Source organism: Arctopsyche grandis, chromosome 6 (genome assembly GCF_051622035.1).
Source record: "Arctopsyche grandis isolate Sample6627 chromosome 6, ASM5162203v2, whole genome shotgun sequence".
Taxonomy (NCBI): Eukaryota; Metazoa; Arthropoda; class Insecta; order Trichoptera; family Hydropsychidae; genus Arctopsyche; species Arctopsyche grandis.
In genome coordinates this window covers 11,763,713-11,786,757 of record NC_135360.1, presented here as the reverse complement: position 1 = coordinate 11,786,757, position 23,045 = coordinate 11,763,713, and the positions used below count along the sequence as shown (strand labels likewise).

The 23,045-nt window shown below is 34.6% G+C and overlaps 1 protein-coding gene across 1 annotated transcript in view; it reads left to right on the top strand.

Moving 5' to 3' along the window:
• Positions 1-3,005, top strand: part of LOC143912591 (uncharacterized) — a 194,226-nt gene extending 191,221 nt beyond the window's left edge. Inside the window, exon 5 of the mRNA XM_077431882.1 lies at positions 1,869-3,005. Coding sequence (XP_077288008.1) covers positions 1,869-1,876 — 8 coding nt within the window. The 3' untranslated portion in view covers positions 1,877-3,005. The remainder of the gene's footprint in view (positions 1-1,868) is intronic.
• The last annotated feature ends 20,040 nt before the right edge of the window (positions 3,006-23,045 follow it).

Below are 23,045 nucleotides of genomic sequence, written 5' to 3'. Positions count from 1 at the left end.
AATAACTTTCCTAAATAATTTGTGAAATTAGCTGTTTTATATCTAGGTATGTACGGTTGTACATATGTAACCAGCGGCGTGGACTAGTGGTTAACATATTATGCTTTCGAGCAGAGTGGTCACAGGTTCGAGTCCAACTAGAGTCGCGCTGCTGGCCAAACCTTGATTTGTGACTCCAGTTAGATCATTTCTTATCAGAGTTGCCAAATTTTCTGATTTTCATTGAAATTTTCCTTTCCTATCTCTCTTGCTAATCTCAAGTTTCTCAGCATCTAGGGGTTCACCAATTTGATTATAAAATGCTGCAAAAATTTCTCCATAAATATCACTGTGGATGTTTGTATGAATTCGCATTGTATAAAAATGCTTATGTATTATTGATTGTATTGTATCTGTTTAAGTGCACTCATCACTTTGGAGTGATCTGTAAAGGCGAGTGATCGTGTTTTATGAAATAAAAACAAAAATATATGGAACGCGGGTCACGTAACTAGAAGAATAGACGAAAGAAGTACTCGAATAGTACCCGAGAGAATGTAAAAGGGTGCAAGGAAAACTACAGGATAGATGGCTGGATGAGATTACGAAAATATGTGAGATGAGATGGATGCGAGTTTCTCAAAACAGAACCTTGTAGATAGACTTTCATTCATCAGTTGATGTTGAATGGATGTAGATAATGATGATGATAATGTACGAATAGAAAAATTAAAAGATACAGATAAAAAATAATTAAAGTTGTCAGTAATAAGTAAATTTAAAACATTATATGAAATTACTTAATTTGTTTTTCTTTTTTTTGTTTATGTTTTTCTTCAAATTTACTAAATAGTTTATTAAACAAATGTTTTTCTTCAAATAAATTTCATTGAAATATTTCTCCAAAACATTACCCACTTATAAAAATTTTTTTTTCAAACTTATCTTCTTTCATTTTTAAGAATATTTTTGTTTAAATATATCTTCTTTAAGACACATCAATAATAATAGCCGTTATGATAATTTTATTCCATTTATTACTATGTCGTAGTTTAGATGTGTCAGATTTAAAATGAATATCATCTGAGGAATTGAATACATATTTAGATACGCCTTGTGCCAAAAACATTATTTCTGTTTGACTTAATTCACAAATTTGTATCACTTATTTTCATTCAATATGTCAAGAATCTCGGAAAAGCAGGATAAAAGTATTACGGGCCACCAGTATTTTTAAATGCAAAAATGGATTTATGCCACTTTCAAATATAACATGATGTATATATGTACATATGTATGTATGTATGTATATACATACGTATGTATATACATATGTGCTAATGCATCGACAAGTATGGAGATAAACATATTTATATTCAAAATAACAAATTTTGGTTATTATATTGATTTCCGATTCCTATTTCATTTCCGATTCCCAATTCCCGATTCCGATTTCAATTCAGATTACCGATTCCTATTTCAGTTTCAATTTTGGATTCCGATTTCAGTTCCGATTCCCGATTACGATTTCAGTTCCGATTTTGGATTTCAATTTCAGTTCCGATTCCCGATTACGATTTCAGTTCCGATTCCCGATTCCTATTTCAGTTCCGATTCCGACAATTATTGTTGTTTGTTATTATTATTATTATACACATATACATAACTAGTCACCGGAGTCTGAGGGGGCCGTGTATTGTTCAAAGGTTGTAAATGCATTGTTAAAGGTTTGCCGAACAATGGATAGCACTGTGACTATCCTACCTCTATACATAACTTTATTTAAATGCATGTATTTTATCTATTTCCGAAACCACCCATTGAAATATCAACAGGCACAACATTAGTATGTTTATATTATTATTAATAAAAAATATTTTTCTTTGCAGGTTGGTGAATGTCTTTACACTGTTTGGGTAGATCTACAAATACACCATATTATCAAAGTATGTATGTAATCTTTTCGCTTTTATATTCATTGTAACGTTTAATACACATAGGCAAGTGCATTGATCGGTGCGTTAAAACACTCGGGTACAAATTGGTGAGATTGCGTTCGGTTAATGGGCTTAGATCACAAGTTGGTAGGAAAATTTGTAAACATAACAGGTCGCCGATAAGTAGAGGGTCCCTCCCTGTGGCGCCAGCATAGCCGACGACCAGAATACCTAATTATTTTACTTGACAAAACTTAGTCTCGCTGTGGAACTCTCAATGGCTTCTCCGCAAACCGATTGTCCCTAAAACAACTTATATCCAAAATAAAAAGTATTCAATTTTCATCGCTTATTGATATTGTGATTAATAACACCGTCGATGCTTATTGATTTAAAAATATAAATATATACAGTCGAATCTTATTCGAACACAAGTTGTTTGGTTGAAATATTATGTGGAGTCACTATATTATAAAAGTATTCACGAATATGGATGAAATATTTGCCTTGTAAAATGATTTTATTTATATCCTGACAAATATGTTATTGAAATCTCGATTTTTTTTTTGCATTGTACGCAATGAAAACCCCTTTCGCGTGTAAAAACCACCTCGTATGTATGCATGTATCTTGTTATACTTTTCGTTTTTTATGCTAGTTCATCTCCTCTACCACTGCTGTTTACCAAAATAAGGGAAGGGGATTAGAGCGTATATTGAGACAATAGAATGGGGACATTCCTATTTTATTTATTTATTTTTTTCGTGCGTAACGCGATCGGCATAGGTATGTTTCATTTTGCGCACTTTATAGTGTTTGCCGAATTTAGTATTCGAAATACACGACTTGTTTTCAGTGAGCGTTCTTACTTTGTTTTATTATTTTTAATGAACGGAATCGATCGTAACGGAAATCCAGAAAAGTTTATTCTCTTCCTCTCGGAGTGGATTTAAATAATATACACGCGGCGGACGAAAAAAAAAACAATCGTATGATAATATGAAAAATTAATAGACCATTTCGGAGAAGGCATTGCGTTTTTTTCGGTGTCTTTTTCTTTATTCCCTCTATCTGCCCATTTCATAGGACAAGAAGGAAAAAAACAAATTTATTTTTACGAGCTTTTTTCCTGCGGTGTGCTTCAATCGAGTGTTTTAATAAATCAGTCTTTCAGTAAAGTAATCGTGTTTGAATTTTTCAGGATATTTTTGCCGAAGCTTCGGCGTTTGAAAAATTTTATTCCCTCTAAGAAAAGCTGCCTTGACGATATCATATCTTTTTAGACGCAAATCCACCCTTTGTCCCATATTCAATAAACATAAAAATAAACTCTATTTTATGTAAATATATCCCTTGATTCGTTTCCTGATTTTTCGCACTAAAAAATATTCACAATTTTACACAGCTATGCATACATACATACATCGAATTTATAGCACTCGCTATTATGTTTTATCGTGGATTATTTTTGATTGACAATAATATCTCATTTCATTCCACCGTATAAACAAACCTACATAAGAGAAAGGAAGTGTATTTGCAAAGAGGCATTCGCATAATGATACGCACTATCAAGCTCTTCGACATATTGTTTCGAACGCCATTGTTGTATCAACTTGGAAAAAGTTGATTGATTTCGCCAGTCAATGTTATATAATTCACATTCAAATTCTTCCTAGAAAATATACATAACTGGCGTGGCGTGTGAGTGTGTAATCTTCTATAGATAATATATTCGTCAGTCATTATCGTTAGCTAACCAGTACATTTACCCTTTGGAAAGTTGGAAGTTTTTCCTCGTTTGCCGTGAAGATATACTACAAACGAATGCTAATCACGTACATATGTATGTAGTGTTCGTATGTGATATGTAACATTATATTATATATATATATATATATATATATATATATATATATATATATATATATATATATATATATATATATATATATATATATATATACATACATTATAATATACACGTTACAAACAAGCGCAACCCGGCAGAGTCAAATATTTCGACCGGCGCTTCTGTATGGTAGCCCTTTAATCCCAGGCTCCGATTCCTTCCAAAAAACATTTACGCTATGTTAGGGTACTGTGATATAATATTCAAGGTAATATACAAGTGCCATTTGATTTAGTGTGTTTGCGCCTTAAGATTCGTCCGTGATGTAATATGACAAATTCGGTATTCCTAATTTGAAAAAAAAGACGGATTTGCATACAGGACAAACAGACATATGTATGTACATGTACAAAACACGTTTTTATATATTAGTATATATGTACTAGGGATTCCAATAAAATATTCAAATATTCAATATTCAAATATTTTCGGTCTTTCTTAGATACTCCAAAAATCGAACATTTAGAATTTTATTCGATTTTTATTTGTTATAATTGAATTGGGCTAGTTTTCGGAAACAATGACCCAATTTGCGAAGATATAATGAACAAAACAAAAAAGTATGTTCAAAGATTCAGACCATTTTAAAAAAATAAGCGAGATGTTAAAAATATATTGAATACTTATTTATTAACTATTAAGTCTACATCGACCGCTACTGAAAGAGTATTTTCTACAGCGGGATCAATCAAAACGAAACTGCGAACAAATCTGAAATTTGAAACTTTTAATGCACTTTTATATTTAAACTATGTATTTTAAAATTTTAAATATTGTTGCTATTAATATGCTCGTTTTTTTTTCTTTTGATAATTTTTTTTCAACATCAAAAAATTTATATAATTTTATCGAATACTCATGATTTTAATATTCGTTATTCGAATAATTCATTTGACGAATATTCCAAATCCCTAATTAGTACATACATATATAATATATAAATAGATTAGTGATTTAAAAGAATGTACATACTAACCTTGTAGCTTACGCTCGACGATGCTGCTATACATATTTTTGTCAAAATTCAAATGACGGCAATAAGAAAGCGACAATTGCCTTGAGGGGGATCCTGGGGGGGTCAACAATTCGTCCAAAGGACTACCTTTTGGTGGGGGCCCACTCTATTCCGACCCTGGAGGGTCCGTGGTGTGGGAGAGGCGCAACCGAGTCTGGCATATTCCGCTCTCAGGCATACAAATTGGCTGATTAGAAAAAAATCTCGGGAGTAAAACGAACCAACTATTTGGGTTAATAGGCGGAACTAAAAATGTTCACTGTATCAGTACATCGCTCACTGCTGTGAGATATTCCACGTGCCATTGGAGTGGGCAGAGGGGTGGGATTTATTCTCATAATTTTCTTTTTGTTGCCCGTGGTCTCCTGGCGTCTTTGCATGTTTTGTTACGCTCATCGCCTTTATTTTCCGTTTTTTGTTCCTAGCATGTAGATCCATGAGAAAGCTATTTGGACAGATTTTATTCGACCCCCTCCCCCTTTTTTGGGATTAAATTGCCCGGTCTCCCTCCTCCTACCCTTCAACTTTATTCTTTATACGCAATGTCACGATCGTGCTTTGCCTCTCCTAGTAGGTAACATTTAATTAACTAAAAAACATATATATGAAAATGAAGATGTTCCGTTCCGCCTCTTTATTCATTTCGCCTGAATATGGTGGCCATTACATCTAACGTTTATTCTTTTATATGATGATTCTTTTTTGTGTTTTTCCCTTTTTTTAGTTGTTGTGTTGTTCAACCGGACGATGGAAAGCCGAATCCATGTTCCATATTGTCATATAGATGCGACTCATTTTACTTTTGTCGCAAAACATCCAATTTTCATACGTGTCTCTGATTTTTTTCTCTGGCTCTTAGATGTTATCAACATGAACATAACTTTTTGTGTATGTATTCAATCAACGAAAATTTTCAAAATAATCCAACCCTTTTATATTCAGCATATATGTATATAAATAGTCGTTTTACGCCAGCTTTGTATGCAATTCCAACAATTCAAGCACTAATAGAGGAGTTGTTCGATTATTTCAAGCAGTGTCTAGAATTCTAGAAAATTTTCGTTTGAAGTGTGCCGCACAAACGACAATACATTACCGTATTGCGCAAATGGAAAAGTCTCGACACAAAAGCACAGAAAAGGTGGCTTCTTTTATTTATTCACTTTTTATTTTATTTTTTTGTAAATCCGCAAACTACACGTTCGTTTCCTTAGTTTTCCGATTTTTCCTTTTCGCTTGCATTTCCGTGCGGTTCGTGTTTTAATTCGCGTAGCGGCGGCCCATAAATAACGTTTTACATGCGATAAATCGCCGAGAACCGAATTTGTTTCACTTTAGCGCTGTTGACCTGCCGTTTGCTTTGGTTTTTTTTTTTGCGCTCATGGTGGTACTCATGATGTTCGCGGTGCAACAGCACAAATTGAATTTCGCGGCTCGTCTGTCGCTTTGGATAGTCTCGCGTGTCGCTTCGGGTGCATCTCCGGTGCCGCCTCTTTGACCGAGTCTGACCGGAAGGATGCGTTTCTGAACACTGTGGATGCATTTAGAACTAATATATTTATGTAATTTATAAAATAGGATTTAACCATATTTATCCTTAATTTAAAATAATACAATTTTATTGATTTCTTAACGTAAATATCATATTATACATTATTTATTTAAATTGCTTTTTATTATTCCCACACAATATTTCAAAGAAGGCTGAAAAAAGTGCCACATTTTTACCATCCGGGCAAGGTGTATAAAATTGAATTAATTTCAATTTTAAAATTGAATTTATTTCTACTTAAATGATATACATACATATATACGTAAATTTTGAAAAACCTTATTTTTTTTAACATTTATTATAAAATTAAATTTATTTTATTTCCAAATTATTTTTAGCAGAATAAAACTTTATGTATGGATAATAAATATAGATTTGTGTACTAACCTCGCTATTATGATATATGTATGTATGTAGTATCTAAATTTATTAGTAGCATTCCAGTTAAAATTTGCTCTTTAAGGTTATCTCATTTTGCTATCGAATTCAGAAAACCAGTTTTAATGCAAAGTCAAAGTGCGTGTGTGTTCCGTTCGTCAACATTTCAAAGTGCAGCTAATTCATTTGATAGTCTGCTTTCCGTTCAGGTCTGATTGCATCTCTGTATTGTTTTCCGCTAGTTTCTAGCTTCGGGCTTTTTCATTGAGAGGAAGATGTTTGGCTGTCTACGACAACAAGCTTCCTACTTCGCAAGTATTTTGTATTTGTTAAGCCTTCGTATTCAAAGCTTTGGAATAAGTTGCTCTTTGTGCGAGATGCTCTTATTCTTCTTCTTCTTCTCCGCTGCAATCTTTCGCTCCTACCCACCCACCGTAAAACTTTGTCAACAAATAGGTATAATACATATATTTATATATATATAATATATCCATGACAATATTCAAATACCGAAATTGAGCACCGCTCGCTGTTGATTGGATTTCAACATTGCACCTACCATACATAGTTTTAATTGCTCACATGCGATACAGGCAAGGGAGGTGGATATCGCAAATTCAATAGGCGCTGCAGCCTCAGAGGCTGGTCGGATTATATCATGACCACAAGTTTTAATCAATTAAAAGTTGGCATCACGACCTCTCCACGCGAATACATTTAATATATACCTATGTACATAGCAAGCAAGTATGTAGTAAAAGCCGACACGGCGAACTCTAGGTGAGCCTAAAGACGCCTGTACTGGTCATCTGTCTCGCTCTAACCAGTACGTATGTACGCTGTGATAGAAAGAGACACACGATAGTTTTGATACTGCGGCCAATTATTCTGGTCGGCTGGATATCGCGTTGAATTACCCTGGACTTGGCCGAATGGCTTTTAGTCCACAAATGGGTAATAAGTTTTCCATTATTATAAAAGCGAGTGAATTAATTGCCTGAGTGAAGAGGCCGCAGAATATTTATCAGTTTTCCTGCCCGCCCACCGACCACCCCTTTCCGAACCCCGAGCCCCCTCCCCCCGACGCTTAAACGGAGTCCACCCCCTTCTATTAATGTTGGCCTTCTTTGAAATTAAGGCCTCGGACCGTTCACGACTGACCGCAACCTTTGTGCGCAAAGTACGTCTCCGAATAAGGACTTTCATAAGTTTGGTCGTATACTTTTGTCCGGCTGTATATCGCGAAGGCCGATTTATGGTATGTTTGCTTTGATACCGTGAAGAGATGCGAATTTTTATTTTGTTTAATTTTAGAAATTGTACTAAGTGCTTGCGTGATTCACTTTCGCTTATAGTAATTTATGTATATATTAAATCATAATCACATATACAAAAAGCAAATCTAAATCATAATCATATATATTAATACTTAAAATAAGAGCGCCTTTCGCATATCGTAAAGCTATACGAAATAAACCGACAGAGCGAGAGAGACCGCACGAGACAGGACGCGAGCTTTGGTGACCATGCGGCCTGCCATGACAGAGAGGCACGAAGCATGCGTGCAGTCGAACGTGCTTTGCTTTATTTATTTGCACCGATCCACTAGCTATTAGCCATCAGATAGCACGGTGGATGCGTGTATGCAAACCACCTAGAGGTTTCCGGGTTCAAGCCCAGTGTTGACCTCGATATAAAAGAAAGAATTAAGATTCAGACTTATAAATTTGTGACTCCAAGTCGTATCGTATGTCAAACCATCTGATTTCATTTTTAAAAACGGTTCCTCGTCGAAATTTGCAAACCATCAGCACCACTATTAGAATGTGATTTAAAATTTACATGTGTATGCTCAAGTTTAATATCATAGGTGTCGCTCAGGGGCAACCCGTAATGGCATAATGATAAAATATCTTCTTCCTCGTTTGCTCAATGCTGTGAATCGTGGTCATTCATATTGTCTGTAATTTAATGAACGATCCATCTCTACTTCTCCCAGTTTTGTGCCAAGTTGAAGGCAGGGTTAAGGGACAATCCCTGCAGTTCTGTGATTTGGTCTGATCATCTCTTGGCAGATCGTCCTCTCGCTCGCCTTCCCTCCAACGTTTCGGTGACTATTCAGAGCTTCTCCAAACTCTCCACATTATTTCTGGTAACATGGCCAAAGCAGGAAAGAACTCTTTTCCTACATGTTGTGGAGAGTCTCTCTGAAACCGTGGTCACTTTGAGAATGATGTTTATGCGTCTTGCAGTCCATGGCATCCGTCTCCAACACCACATTTCGAATGCATATAGCATGTCCCTTTCTCTCTTTTTCAGGGTCCATGTCTCGACTTCATACATACAATGCAATGGGGAACACCAGAGATCGCACCATTTCGATCGCACTATCAAATTTTCGTTCTTCTCATAATCTAATATATAATTTCGAAAGAGACTTTGTATGTATGTATATTTTGGTTCGTAGAATCCATGACGTTAAATTTAAAAAATAAAACTATTCAAATAAATGTAATAAAATGTTTACTATTAGATTAGCCATGTTGAAGCGGTTTATATTACAAATACCGAGCAAAGTCAGGTAAAAACCCTAGTATATGTATAAATTTATAGGAAATATATATTTTTTTTATAATAAATATAAAATATATTTGGTTTGATAAAGCAACTCCATTCAACGAGTAGTCGTCACAACAACAAACTAAATACACGAAATGAAAATTTACCGGATCATTTCCCGGTATTTGAAAGTGGCATAAGTCCACTTTTCTTCATTTCGAGAAATACTTAGCAAAACATTGAATATAATGTTTTCGGTTTAACAATATTTAAAAATACTGATGGCCTGTAATACGTTTATTCTGCTTTCCCAATTTAATGGACATATCGAATTAAAAGAAGTGATAACAATTTTTGAATTAAGTCGAACAGAAATAGTGTTTTTAGAACGGAAAATTGAACTTCCGCCACTTTCAATTGTAACGGCTCATATAATTAAATCGTAGATCTTAGTACGTGGTATTCAAAATGTATAGTACGTGGCATCAATCTGTTAATACTATTGATGTAACATGCACATTTACCGGCGAATGTGCATTATAATGGGTGGCTGCGTGTATGGTTGTGGCAATCGTTTCTGTTCGGATTCCATTAATTTGTATAATAAATGCAGTCTTAAGTAATCGCTCGCCCAGGGACATGGGGCTTCTTGCTCGTGCCCAAATCCACTAACCTCAGATTTATTGCCACCCGGGGTGCTCTCCACCCCCTCTCCGGAGACTGTTCGGGGTGCGCGACCGAGACCTGTGCTGGCGTGATCTTTATTCCGTGCGGGATTTTCACTAAACCCAGTTAACGGTTTATGTGAGTTCAAGTAGGAAAAACTTCTGAAACGCAATTAAGGTTTCGCCCCACCCACACTCATTCCTCTTAGGCCACCTATCTCCCACCCCCTCATTTCCTGGTCTCATCTTCGTCCCGCCGACCGAGCGAGCCCTTAAATTTTTTCAACACACCTCCAAATTTAAATCTCCCATATAAAACTTTGAGCTGAATGGTGTAGTATCCATTTTAATGACCGCATTAAAATGTTCTACTACAGGTATCTATCTACCAGTTATATTGTATACTTTTGCTTTCAACGTAGCATTATCTAAGTACCCTCATAATAATTAATGATTGAACGGTTGACTTTTCCTATCAAAATCTTCTGGACTTTTCACTGACTTGATTAATTTTTAATTTAATATGATTTTTTTTTATTATTAGGTACATGCGCTAGTCTCATGCTCGTCGATATGATATTTCGAGCTGTTTATTCAGAAGTGTTCATGGCTGTAGTCTTGGAATGAAAATTTTACACGAACCACACTCGAGGCTATTGCAGCTATTCTTGCTGATGGTCAACATGTACATTCATCTGGCCATCACCATAGTCCCCTCACTTCACCTCCCCCTCTCCTTTGTGATTCCGCGTAATCCTATTCCCGCATGCTAGCCCGGCCGTCCGTGTACAAATGAGTATATGTCTGAATGTGAGATGCGATATTTTGAATATCGCATATTTGATATCATTATGTACTTCCGATAAATATTTTGTGAGTATGTATTTTTATAACTATTTATGTGATTATTACATTTACAAGCCTTTCATATTTGAAATTGGTCTGTTAATTTCTTCAGAGTGAAACATATACATATTTACATATAAACAATCTCTTGGGTTATAAATAATGACATATTTTTTAAATCTAAAATATGAGCCGTTATATTTGAAATTGGTGGAAGTCCAATTTTCAGTTCCAAAAACGCTATTTCTTTTTGACTTAATTCACAAATTGTTATAGAGAATTTTCGGAAAATTCGGGCTGTCCATAATGAGTCAATTTTGTAATTCATAAAAGTTAACCAATAAACAAAAAGTTTTTCTGCCAAAATTCTTATTTGCAAATAGCATTATTTAATACGTCTTCACCTTTCGTTGCTTACGTTTGGTTTATATGTTTTTATACATTAAATGCGGAAAATAACAACCCGTTCCCGGCGTGTTGTGAAGGTGTTGTGTTGTTGGCCATTAGTCGCATGTCGCCGACCACATGTGTGTCGGCGGCCACATTTCAACTTTCCACTCTCGTATTTTCGCATTTATTTATTTATTTATCTTTTGTCCCCTCCCCCCTGGCCACCACCACTGCGCACCGTGTGACCTTCTCCAGATTGTTTTATGTTTTAATCTTTTCCTTTCGCATATTTCAAACCCAGTGACGCTCCCGAGGTCATCCAATTTTTAAAATAAATAAATAAAAATAATAAAAAAAACACGACTATTTTCGGTTGTGGTGTTTTCTCGTGACGAATGTGACAGGTTTTGTACGAAAATTGATAATAAAAAAATATTATTCAAAAGTAATTTGATGATGCGCGCTCGCTGCGAAATTTATAACTTTCGAACTGATGTCGCTTTACTTTTAATTTAATTATTTATATTTCATAGATGTAGTAATTTGCGGCCGTCGCTGGAAAAGGTCAGAGAGTTTATTTTTCGGTTGTCGGTGTTTAAACCTGTTATATCTAACTACTAGTCCTCATCTCCCCTCGCCCTCGCATTTTTCGACCGTTTTATCCTCACATTTCCCTAACGCTGGCGATATTTACCTTTCACGAGATTAAGATTAAAGGTTTTGCGGGAAAGATTGAATAAATTATTGCGATTTTCTCTTCGGCCGCCCACCCCACCACGGTTTTGTCTGTTTAAATTGAAAACCTTAAAACGTATTTGCTGCACGATTTCCATTTATTTTAATTTAATTCTTTTATCTATCTTTATTTTTAACAAAAAGGTACATACATACATTGAAAAATATATTAACTTTATATTAATATAATTTAGTAAAAGTTATAATATTTTAATATATGTATATGTATGTAAATACATGCATACGTATGTATCATTTATCTATTACTAAATTCCAAACACACATATTAAAAATATTTGCATAAATACATAACAACGTAATTTCGCTTCATATTCACTTACCGGCACTCAAATTCTAGCTTTTAAGGGTTGAATTCAATAGAAAGTGCTTTGAAATCTTTCATTAATATTTTCAATACTTTAAAATCATATATGTACATACATACATATGTAATTGAAATAAACATTTGCTTAATGTAAACCATGAAAAATCTGAAACAGTCATATCGAAAAATTTTACTACATATTAAATCTACGTGTATAATAAATATTTACCAAAATAATTAGCTTAATACAATTTATTTTTTGGTGCGCGTATTTTTTTTTTTTAATAAATTAAATCTAAATTATTATTAATTTATTTGTATAGTATACCACTCTCGCTTTCAAAAGTAGTTAATATACTTTATTTAGTTATTTATTTATTTAAACTTTGGACCATTGTAGCATTACAGGAATTCCTAATGCGCCACAATGGCCAAAAATATAACAGAAAAGAAAAAAAACAAAATAATAACTAAAGAAATTAGACATAACAAAAACAAAACAGATAAATACACAAACATCTAATAATAATAATAATTACAAATTATAAAAAAAAACAACAAAGAAGGTAATAAGATGCTCTGACCAATAAGAATTGCGCATTCTGAGTTTCGCATATTTTTGCGTATAAATCTTTTCGACCAATAGCAATCGAGAGTTTGCCTACTGCAAAGACTACTGAAATAAAGTATATATGTACATATTATTCGTATTTTAATTATTTGCCATATATTGGAGTATCGTGAAAGATGCTTTTCCAATAGTATCAAGTTTTGTCTTCCAAAGAAGATAGATCCGAATTTATTCATGGTGATTTTAATAATTTTCAATTCTCACCAATGTGTACATAAACCAGATATAATAAAATCGAAAAATTCTTAAAAAGACATGTCCGATGTAAATTTGAACCCTGCATCTGTCTATTTATAACACCAATTTAGAGATATAACTAATTATGTATTATATTAAGTAATCAAAACCATTAATTTGATTAAATTTGGTTCTTAATATTACATACGATTCTAATTGTGAAACTTTTTGGACCAACTTTCATTTCATTGTTCCGAACTACAATATAATTAGATAACTATTTATAAAGTACGTACACCGACCATTTGGTAAATTGTCGAAAATGTTTACACACATTTTACCCATCGCAGAAGCCACTTTACCAAATTTACGAACGAACCCCGTCTACATAATCGCAATTCGCCACGGTAACTATAATATTTACATCCGATATTACCTTTGAGCTAATGGAATCACTCGCTATATACATACATACGTACATATATTGTGCATATCGTATATTGCGCATATGTATATCTCACATCCATACAACTCTCAAACCGACAGGTACCTTCAGTTTGCTTTTTACAAATTTTACATACTCAGCTTATTACTGCATAATTTCGTAATATAAATTTGCTTGTGCGTTATTTGTTCTTGTACTTCGAGGGGAGGGGACTCCAGGGTGGATGCAAAGCTTCTCATATCCGGCCGGATGTTTGCCCTTATCCTAAGCTAAAGGGTTCACGTGTCCACACACATCCACAGGTTAACTGACTGTATGGAGCTCTGTGTCTTGTAACAGCTAACGGCATAATGGTCGGTTTAAGATACCTGTTCGCAAACATGACACCGACCGGGGGCCAATTTAATGAAGACTTATATACATATGTACAAGTAATATTATCATCATATATGTACATACGATGAGATTATATTTAGACATTGTTTATTTGGTAGATACAGTAAAATTGGCATAGTACTACACCTATTTGTGAATGTGCATATTTAACGAAAAAGTGTCATATATAAAATCCATGGACGTGCTTGCGTGTACATACGATCCACGTCAGATTTTGTATACATTCTTAACGTCGACCGCTTCTTGTTTGTGCCTTACCAATACTTAATAATAACCACAAAGTGGTATGCTGCACGTTTTTTTAGATAGTTTTGCACAAAAGAACTTAGCACGCCTAGTCTATACTATTGCGATCCAGGGCAAAACTCACCCCCTGAGATGTTTTTGGTGAAATTTTATCCTTGAATTGACATAAGTTTGACAGTAATCGATAACGGTGATTCCCATATTTGAATAAATTTGTCAAAATAATAAAGATCGTACGAATTAACAATTACATGAAGATACGCTTATGCGCTGGAGTCCATGAGTGCATCCTGTGCCGCACTATTGATTGTGTTTTTACCATTATAGCATATCCCGAGAAAGATCCAGTAGTTACCCAATTCCTTCTAAAGAGGATAGAAATAATTTGAATTATGGAGAAATGATGACGATTTATACAAATACGTTTTATTGATGTCGATTTATACAAATACGTTTTATTGATGTCGATTTGACTACTCTAGAACTAATAAATGATAAAGATTGTTTTCAAACATAAAATATTTTGTAGTAAAAATATTTTGCAATCATTTCATAAGTAATAAAATTTAATTTAACAGTGAAGTTTTATATCCCTATTCTTTTCTTTCCATGAATTATTTATCTACATACAAAAGATGATATGTATGAAGATACGCCCATCATATCTGGAAACTAAGAGCACATCCATGCCGTACAATTCGGTTGTTCTTACTATAGCCCGGCGTGACTCTGCACCCCATTGTCCATTTCTATTGTGCACCTATTTTTTGCTCTATAGCTTTCCTTTCTTTTCCTTTCTCTTTCTTGGAAAAGCACCGTACTGCGCCGAAGACTAGTTCTTACCATTAAACCATTAAATAGAGCAAGAATGGCACTTTATAACCAATAAATAATAAGTTGGCCTGGTAATTTACAGAATGTCATTTTTGTATGAAATCGCGTAAGTAGAAGACAATTGCTAACTTCAATGATTTATTCATACAAAGAAAACAATCAAAACGATTCAATAAAGTGTTGTTTGTAAAGCAACAACTCTAGTATTGTCATATTGGCAAAAAAAATCACAAACCAGAATGTACGTAGTTCCACTTTTAAACACAATGGATGAATCCATTTCAGGCCCGGTAATTTTTTCATGCCCACTGCGTAATATAAATATAAAGCCCACACACACATTCGTATGTAGATGTATGTATATACGATTTATAGAAAACCTGCTTCTCAAGTTTTCCCGGTTCCCTGTGAATTTTGCATATTTCCCCATTTCCCCGAAGACCCTCATCACCCATTCAGGCTGAGCGACACGAAAAAGGTGTTTCTGACTCCAGCCACCACGGTCGCACCGGGCCTCAGAATCACCTCTATCATTCTCCCCAATAGTCCAACACACAATTTCAATGTGACCTCTCTCTCTCTTTTAAGTCTTCCCGGACACCGTTCGTGTATCGTGGGCCCATTTAATTTGATATAAGCACATCGCAAAAAAAAATTGCGACGCACGTTTTTTAATCGTACTATTTACGTTCGAATTCGAAATGTGTGTCAGTAGTGATAAATCGGCCTTGACTCCATACTCACCTTTCATATAAAAATAATAGTATGTTTTAAATTAAAAATTAATAATAAAAAAAACATGTCGTAATCGCCAACGGTACTATGATAGTGAACATATTTATGTGTTTTACAGACATATGTAAAACAGAACTATGGCATTAAAAAAAGTTATCTCAATAATCCAAATTCAATGAAACATATTCAATTACATATCTTAGTTAGGAATCAAATTTTGATACGCACACATTTTATCGTTTGTGTGCTTATCACTTTAGCATACTACATATGTATGTGTAAGAATTATCAATTCTCTAATATACGCCTCCAAACTTTTCAATTCTGAAAATCATCCATATGACACGTTATATTCATCATTCTCGCTATATGTATTACAAACAGATAAAACTGGACGCTTTAATGAGTTCTGGTCTAAAGTTAAAATACTGGAGTCGACCGTGCCGAGTCGGTTAGAGTGCACATGAAATACTTACAAATATGAAACTAATGATTTTACAGTATCCATCCATTACAATATCCATAGGGCCGGGCCGCACCGTGCAAATTTGTCGGCCGACTAGTTGCGCGATACGAAAAAATGTATGGAAATGTGTGCGACAAACAAGTTAACGGGTGTGGCATGTCCCATCTACCTGCATGCATTAGTCTGGTCGCCCTCAACCAAGTCGCTCGCAAGTCGCACGGTGCGGCCCGGCCCATAGCCGTCAACGCTCTTCGATCTCCAATGATGATAATGATTTTTATACGTTCACAAAACTAAAAATCTATGCATAGCTTCGACCGTTGTTTGTTTCTGCCTTAAAACAGCTACCCTCTTGAGTTTTGGGTAGCATTCTAGCATTCCTTGTCCATCAATTGCCATTCTTTACACTCTATGTACTATATTTCTTGTATCGTCTCTTCTTGTTATACATATATACTCCACAACGAGCGTAGCAGTCATTTCTAGCTTAGCTTAGCTCCACTGTACTTAGTAGTATGGTTTCTTAAGTAATTTTTCTTTTAGAGTTTTCTTTACGATAATTAATGTCCTTCCTCATAATATTATTTAGATTTTTTATTTTATTTATTGAGCAATAAATTTTTTTTTACAAGGCTCTTCTATATTTCACTTGTTTAAAGAATCTTTCGACTTTTTTTAGAATCGGAAATCTGACCGATTGTACTACTGTGTCAATTGCTCGTCGTCAGAAAGTTTCTCGCACTAACTTCATCAAACTATTTTTCGGTGCAGCTTCACCTCATTTATCCCATTTCTAACTTCACTCCCGTTTAGCTCTGCTCACGGTGGAACCCCGGTCTATAATTCAATAGTTAACCAAATAAAAGGTCCTTGATTCAAGCCCTGGTTGGACCTCGATTGAAAAGAATCATACGTTGTATGATTTGCAGAATTTCTGCCGGTCAGATTTGGATATCTGTGACTCAAGTAGATCATTTCCAATCAGAGTTTTTGGAAATTTATCTGATTTTATTGGAAAGGTTCATCACAAATTGACTACCTACCCTCTATACGTCATCATTGTCCTGTTGAAATTAATTCTTCAAACTTCAATGAAGATGCTTACAAACTATATAATTTAAAATTCGCACAATCTACATATGTAGTACATTCTACAGACGTAGGACTGTAAGTAGAGAATAACTATGTACATATACATATGTACGTACGTTCAAGAACCACCGGCCATTCGAACCACATCAAATTACACTCGACAATTTGTCACATTGGGTAGGTATCCTACGTCACACACGTCGTCTTTTCGATCGATCGATATTTTCCACGTCGGCGGTAAATTTCGGGTGGCGGTAATTTAGCAGCCGGTAAATGGCGATGGCTCCTTTCTTCGGGCACGGACGTTTTTTGCCCGATGGTGTGGCGTAATGGAAATGTAATTCGGCGGTTGACACCTCACCGAACCACCCAACCCACCCCCTACTCCTTCATATCTCCCTTCCCTCCCCCCCCCCCTATCCCAGCAGCCGCTTGACAGGTTGGCGACGCGCCGTGTAGCTGTTTTTTGCTCCGCGCTTACAACCGCTCTGCGGCCTCGCAGGGAAGCTCAATTTCAGGCCGCACTTTACAACACACCATGTATATCATCTACCTATAATATGCCGTATAATAAATTAATGAATTATGCATTTTCGAGAGCGTCACGCTTGTCGGTGACAAAAAATTTCCAACCGTCAAAACCGCTCACTTTTCAAACCAGACTCTTGACGAGAACCAGATCGTTTAATTTGGCTTACTTTTCATTTATTTCAATTTGATTTTTCATAGGCGCATGATATCTATTAAAGTTATATCATGCGAATTGAATTTGCCAGGCGTCTACAGGCGTCTACAGCTTATTGTGACAAATTTAAATACTTTAAAAATTATGAGAGTATTAGATGATGGCAAAGATTGATAAATATGATATTCATCATTTTTGGTCGAAGTGTATTTTTACTTTGATTTTTAAAAGCTTTTTATTGTTCACATATGTATTATTTTCACAATCAATATTAAGTATATTTTGATATTTACAGACCCAATGCTCATTATCAATCTTATACATTATTTTCACTGTTAATATTTATAATAACATATTTTTCAAAATGTTAGTGCTTAAGGCATAATAAGAAAATAAAGTAAAAAGTTCAACCTATCTACAATTATACATTTTATTTATTTATACAGGTATACAGCCATATTTTTTTATTTTACGCAACATCTATAGTCAAACATTGTACATACGTATTATAGATATTTTTCAAGGCCAATTACAAACTCTCAAAAGTTTGGACAGTTAAAAGTTTTATGCCTGGTTGAGTCTATTTGAAGATATCTTTTGACTGTTATCAACAGACTTCGGCGGCCAGGATGCTTTAACCCACAAAAAATTGTTTACTATTGTCCTACAAAGCAAGAGAGCAAAAAAAGTTTGATAATAGTAATTGACAATAGTGAACCATTTTTGTAAGCAATGGGAACTTGTCCACCGATCTTGGTTATCACTTAAACTAACACTAATAGTTAATGTATGAGCAAACTAGTATGTTCATGAACGAACTGGAGTGAAAAATTTGAATGTAACATACATAAATACATATTTACATATGTGCATATATTTGTCAATTTTTTCTCAAAAACTAGACAAATGATTTTGCCGAATCTTTTAACGTCCCATAATTCTGTACTAAAATAGCAATATAATGGGTCTCAGTTTTTGCAAAACTCATTTATTTTCTTTTAAACTGGTGATATATCAATATCTCGTAACCGCAGCATAGGGGCATATTAAACTATTCATAATATCACACGATCCAAGCCTATCGCGATCCGTATTGATAGTGTGAGAGGTTAATATCGTGATAATTGGTAGAGTATCCGGGCTGTATTGAAATCCGCGATAGTAGAATCACGATCCGTATTGATAGTAAAATACCCCTCAATAAATCCCGCATGGAATTGGGCTGTGTGCGAGCAAAATGCAAGATGTGTAAAACCACGCTCGCGTTAGCACAAAAGCCCTGTCCATGAAACTCCACCATAGTACATTATTTACACATATTACTACAAACCAATCACCCATTCCCTAATCACTTATTTACCGAGCAAAGCTCAGTTTTCCTGACTTTCTAGTATTAACTCTTATACATATAGCCTATGGCTGTCAATTACGCTACACTAATCGTCCAAAAATGAAATGAGGAGTCAAAGCATCTGAATACCATATTAAAAAATGTGTCGTCATCGAATACGTAAAAAGGAAATACTTTTCCACGCTCAATTACTATTATTCTCTTAAAAATATCGTAGAATATTCTCTTACACTTCATCTACATACATATATTATACAGTGAGCAAGTATGTACATAATGGTACGTCCACATTATCATAAAACAATGAAGAGTGTACTTGTTCCACTTTCACATAAGACGGGTCATATGTACAAATCTTCTTTTATTATATCATATATTATATATATATCATCATCGATCGACGCGCGAGAACGAGGGCTTTCATCAAACGCAAACATTTAGAGAACTGTCGAACTGGAGGCGCACAAAAGAAGCGAATAAATCAGGTCAGACGCGAGGCATTTTTGTATCTTAAGAGGCTACGGATAAATTAAAAACGAATTTCACATCGTCTTCGAAGATGTGTTCAATCAATCATCCCCACGCTAATGGAGATGGGAGCTCAGAGCGGCTCCCCGTAAATTTCCCATAGTTTCCACGTACATATCGCACAAAAGGATTTCGTATATTATGTGGGTAATATCTATACACAAACCTATGTATAATATACATATATGGGTGTGTTACGAGGGATATTGGCTGCTCTCGATATAGGTAAAATTGTAAGGACGAGAAGATGCGGTGAGTGTACGTGAGGGCGCACGTGTGTTGGTACACATCCCACCTAATTGTGAACAACTGAGAAGATTTAAACCGCAGTTATGTAACGGGAAGATTGGATCGCTACATCCAACTATCCCTACATTTGCATAGGTGGTATGTGCCAATTTACCTCTACGCTCGGATATTTTCATTAAAATTTTAGCACAAAAAGCAGATTTTAATTTCACCAAAGTAAACATTTCAACAATGAGACTTGAAATACCGAACACTACTCTATAATTGACAGCAAAATTTTTCATTGAACAATTTCAAGAAGCATCCCAGTATTTGCAATGCTTTTAAAATAATATATTTCGCACAAAAGTTGAAGGCCTGCTCCCACTCCTCTTAAAAGGTGCGCAAAAGCAACAATCAGTACAAAAATCTTATCGTGCGCATCTATTTGGTGGAGTGGGGGTTGGCCAGAATGAAATGCATCTAAGATATTTGAAATAACAATAAATTGTCGCACAGGATGACGGAAAATATGTCAGTAAATGTGAAAATAAAATTGGAATGTTTTTATTGGAATTTTCCGAGATTCTGGGATAGGTAAGCCCGCCGCCACTGGCCCTTTGAAATTCGTCCGACCTCACGTAAATTTGGGATCCCATACACACATGTCTGAACAGAAGAGTTATTGATTGTAAATTGTTTAGGGGTTGTCGAGCTTGCGGAGAGGCCGCCCCTCCCGCCCTCAGGCGACCGCCCCTCCCTGTGCCAAGGTGCGCCCTCTGTCAGCCCGTAAGTTTGCCTCATTAATATCAGTCTCTGCTCCTGTCCGCCGGTGGGTGGATGGGAGGACGGGGGCGAACGGTGTTCACCCTGGACGCGGATAAAGTCAACCTTTGCCATGACGAATAGAAAAATCTCAACAAACTAATTAAAGGTCGATACTTTTGCATATTCAAATACATCGTTGAATAAATTTTCTCACTTAAACCAGAGGCTCTTAATGTAAAATGTCAACGTAATTTACATATGAACCGTTATATTTGAAGTCCAATTTTCAGTTCCAAAAACAATATTTCTGTTTGTTTTAATGCACAAATTGTTATCATTTTTTTTCATTCAATATGTCCAGAATCTTGGAAAAATAGAATAAACGTATTACAGGCCACCAGAATTTTAAAATATTGATAAACGCAAAATGAGATATTTCCCGTAATATAGAAAAGTTGACTTATGACACTTTCAATTATAACGGGTCATATAATGATGTCACATTAAATTATTATTCAATCACATATTGATAAAATCGTTTAGGTCGTCTTGAGGGCGAAAAAGATTCATCAACGATTTATGTCCGACAAGTTTCTTCCATACATTATTTTTTTGCTTTTTTTGCGAGACGGATTTTCAAAAGGTATTTTTTTCTGCACGCATTTTCCGTTGTTTTGTCCGCATATTATTTTGTGTGCCCGTCAAAAAAGTTTTCCCGAAAGTTTTCTCGTTGAAAAGTTCGCAAGCGCCAAAGGTTTATGAATTGTATCGCAGCGCCGTGCGCGCCGAATGAAAAATGTTTTTAATCAGACAGGCGGAAGCTGCGACCCATATTTTTGGTCACGCTTAGGGTGCACATAACTCTTGCTAAAATAATAATAAAAGGGAAAAACTAAAGAAATGCTAAAAGCCCTTACTATTCAATAGTTTTGCAAATGTAACGTCGACTATAAATCGCACAACTGAAGAAAATTTTATGTGTGATTGCAATAGACGTATCTTTTTGAATATTTAACAAGCGTATTCTATGTTTTTTCCATTTAATATAATTTTCCGTAAACAAATTATTAATCTAGAATCCTAAAATACGCGATTTTTATTGGTCAGAGCATCACAGCTGTCCAATAGAATCGCTTATTTTTCTCCATACTGAAAACAATCTGATTGAAATATTTGATTCATAACTGTAGAATCTTAATTTCAAGCTGTGGTTAAATTCATATGAATCCAGGTCGATCGTTTCGACCAAATTTGCAAATTTATCTGATTTTATTGTTTAAACGGTTCCAAATAAATTGACAGCCTATCCTCATTTGTCATCATTATTTGAATATAATTTTAAATATATTATAATAATGTTATAAATTTATTAAAAGTAAATATGTACAAATTTAGACATATTTACATAGGTATCGAGTCAAAACCTGTAATGACACCATGGTAAATATAAATATAAATTAAAGGTAAATATAAATTAAATTATTTTTATTATGTGATTATGTCTAGCCTTTCTAGTAGTACATATATATTTCCACGTCTTTTAAAAACATAAAATAAAACTTAAAAAATCTTGCAAATCTCACTTGCTAGACATCAGATGGTCATAATGGCAATTTGTTTTTGAGGCACTATTTTTGTTGTTAACTTTTTAGAAAATTTTTTTTGTTACTCTTTTGCATTCAACACTGTTTAGCATTTATTGTTATTTGTTATTTGCCCTAATTACCGTCCGCCCTATACTCAAGAAATGCTTAAAAATAGTCCCCTGAAAAATTTTTAAAATTTTCAAGAGGTGACGTGAGGTGAGCATTTCAAATTGGTAGAATTTTTGAGGAATTGACTCTTAACGTAATTAATGTTCCTTTTATATCCATACATATATGTACATATATACATACATATATTGTTCAACCACCTATAGGAAAGGAATTCAAAGAAGAAAGGTGTATGATTTTGATATATGTAAATAAATTAATTAATATTTTTTCCACGTGTACAATTTTGCACATTGCGATAATAAGGCTTTGGCGCAGTTCACTTTCGTCACTGTCACATTTATATCATAAAAAAATTATGACGCTATAAAACACAACATTAACGCGATATTAATTTTAAGCGATCGTAAAATCCTCAAATTTAAATTGCTGCCAAGTGCCGCACAGTAGCAGTG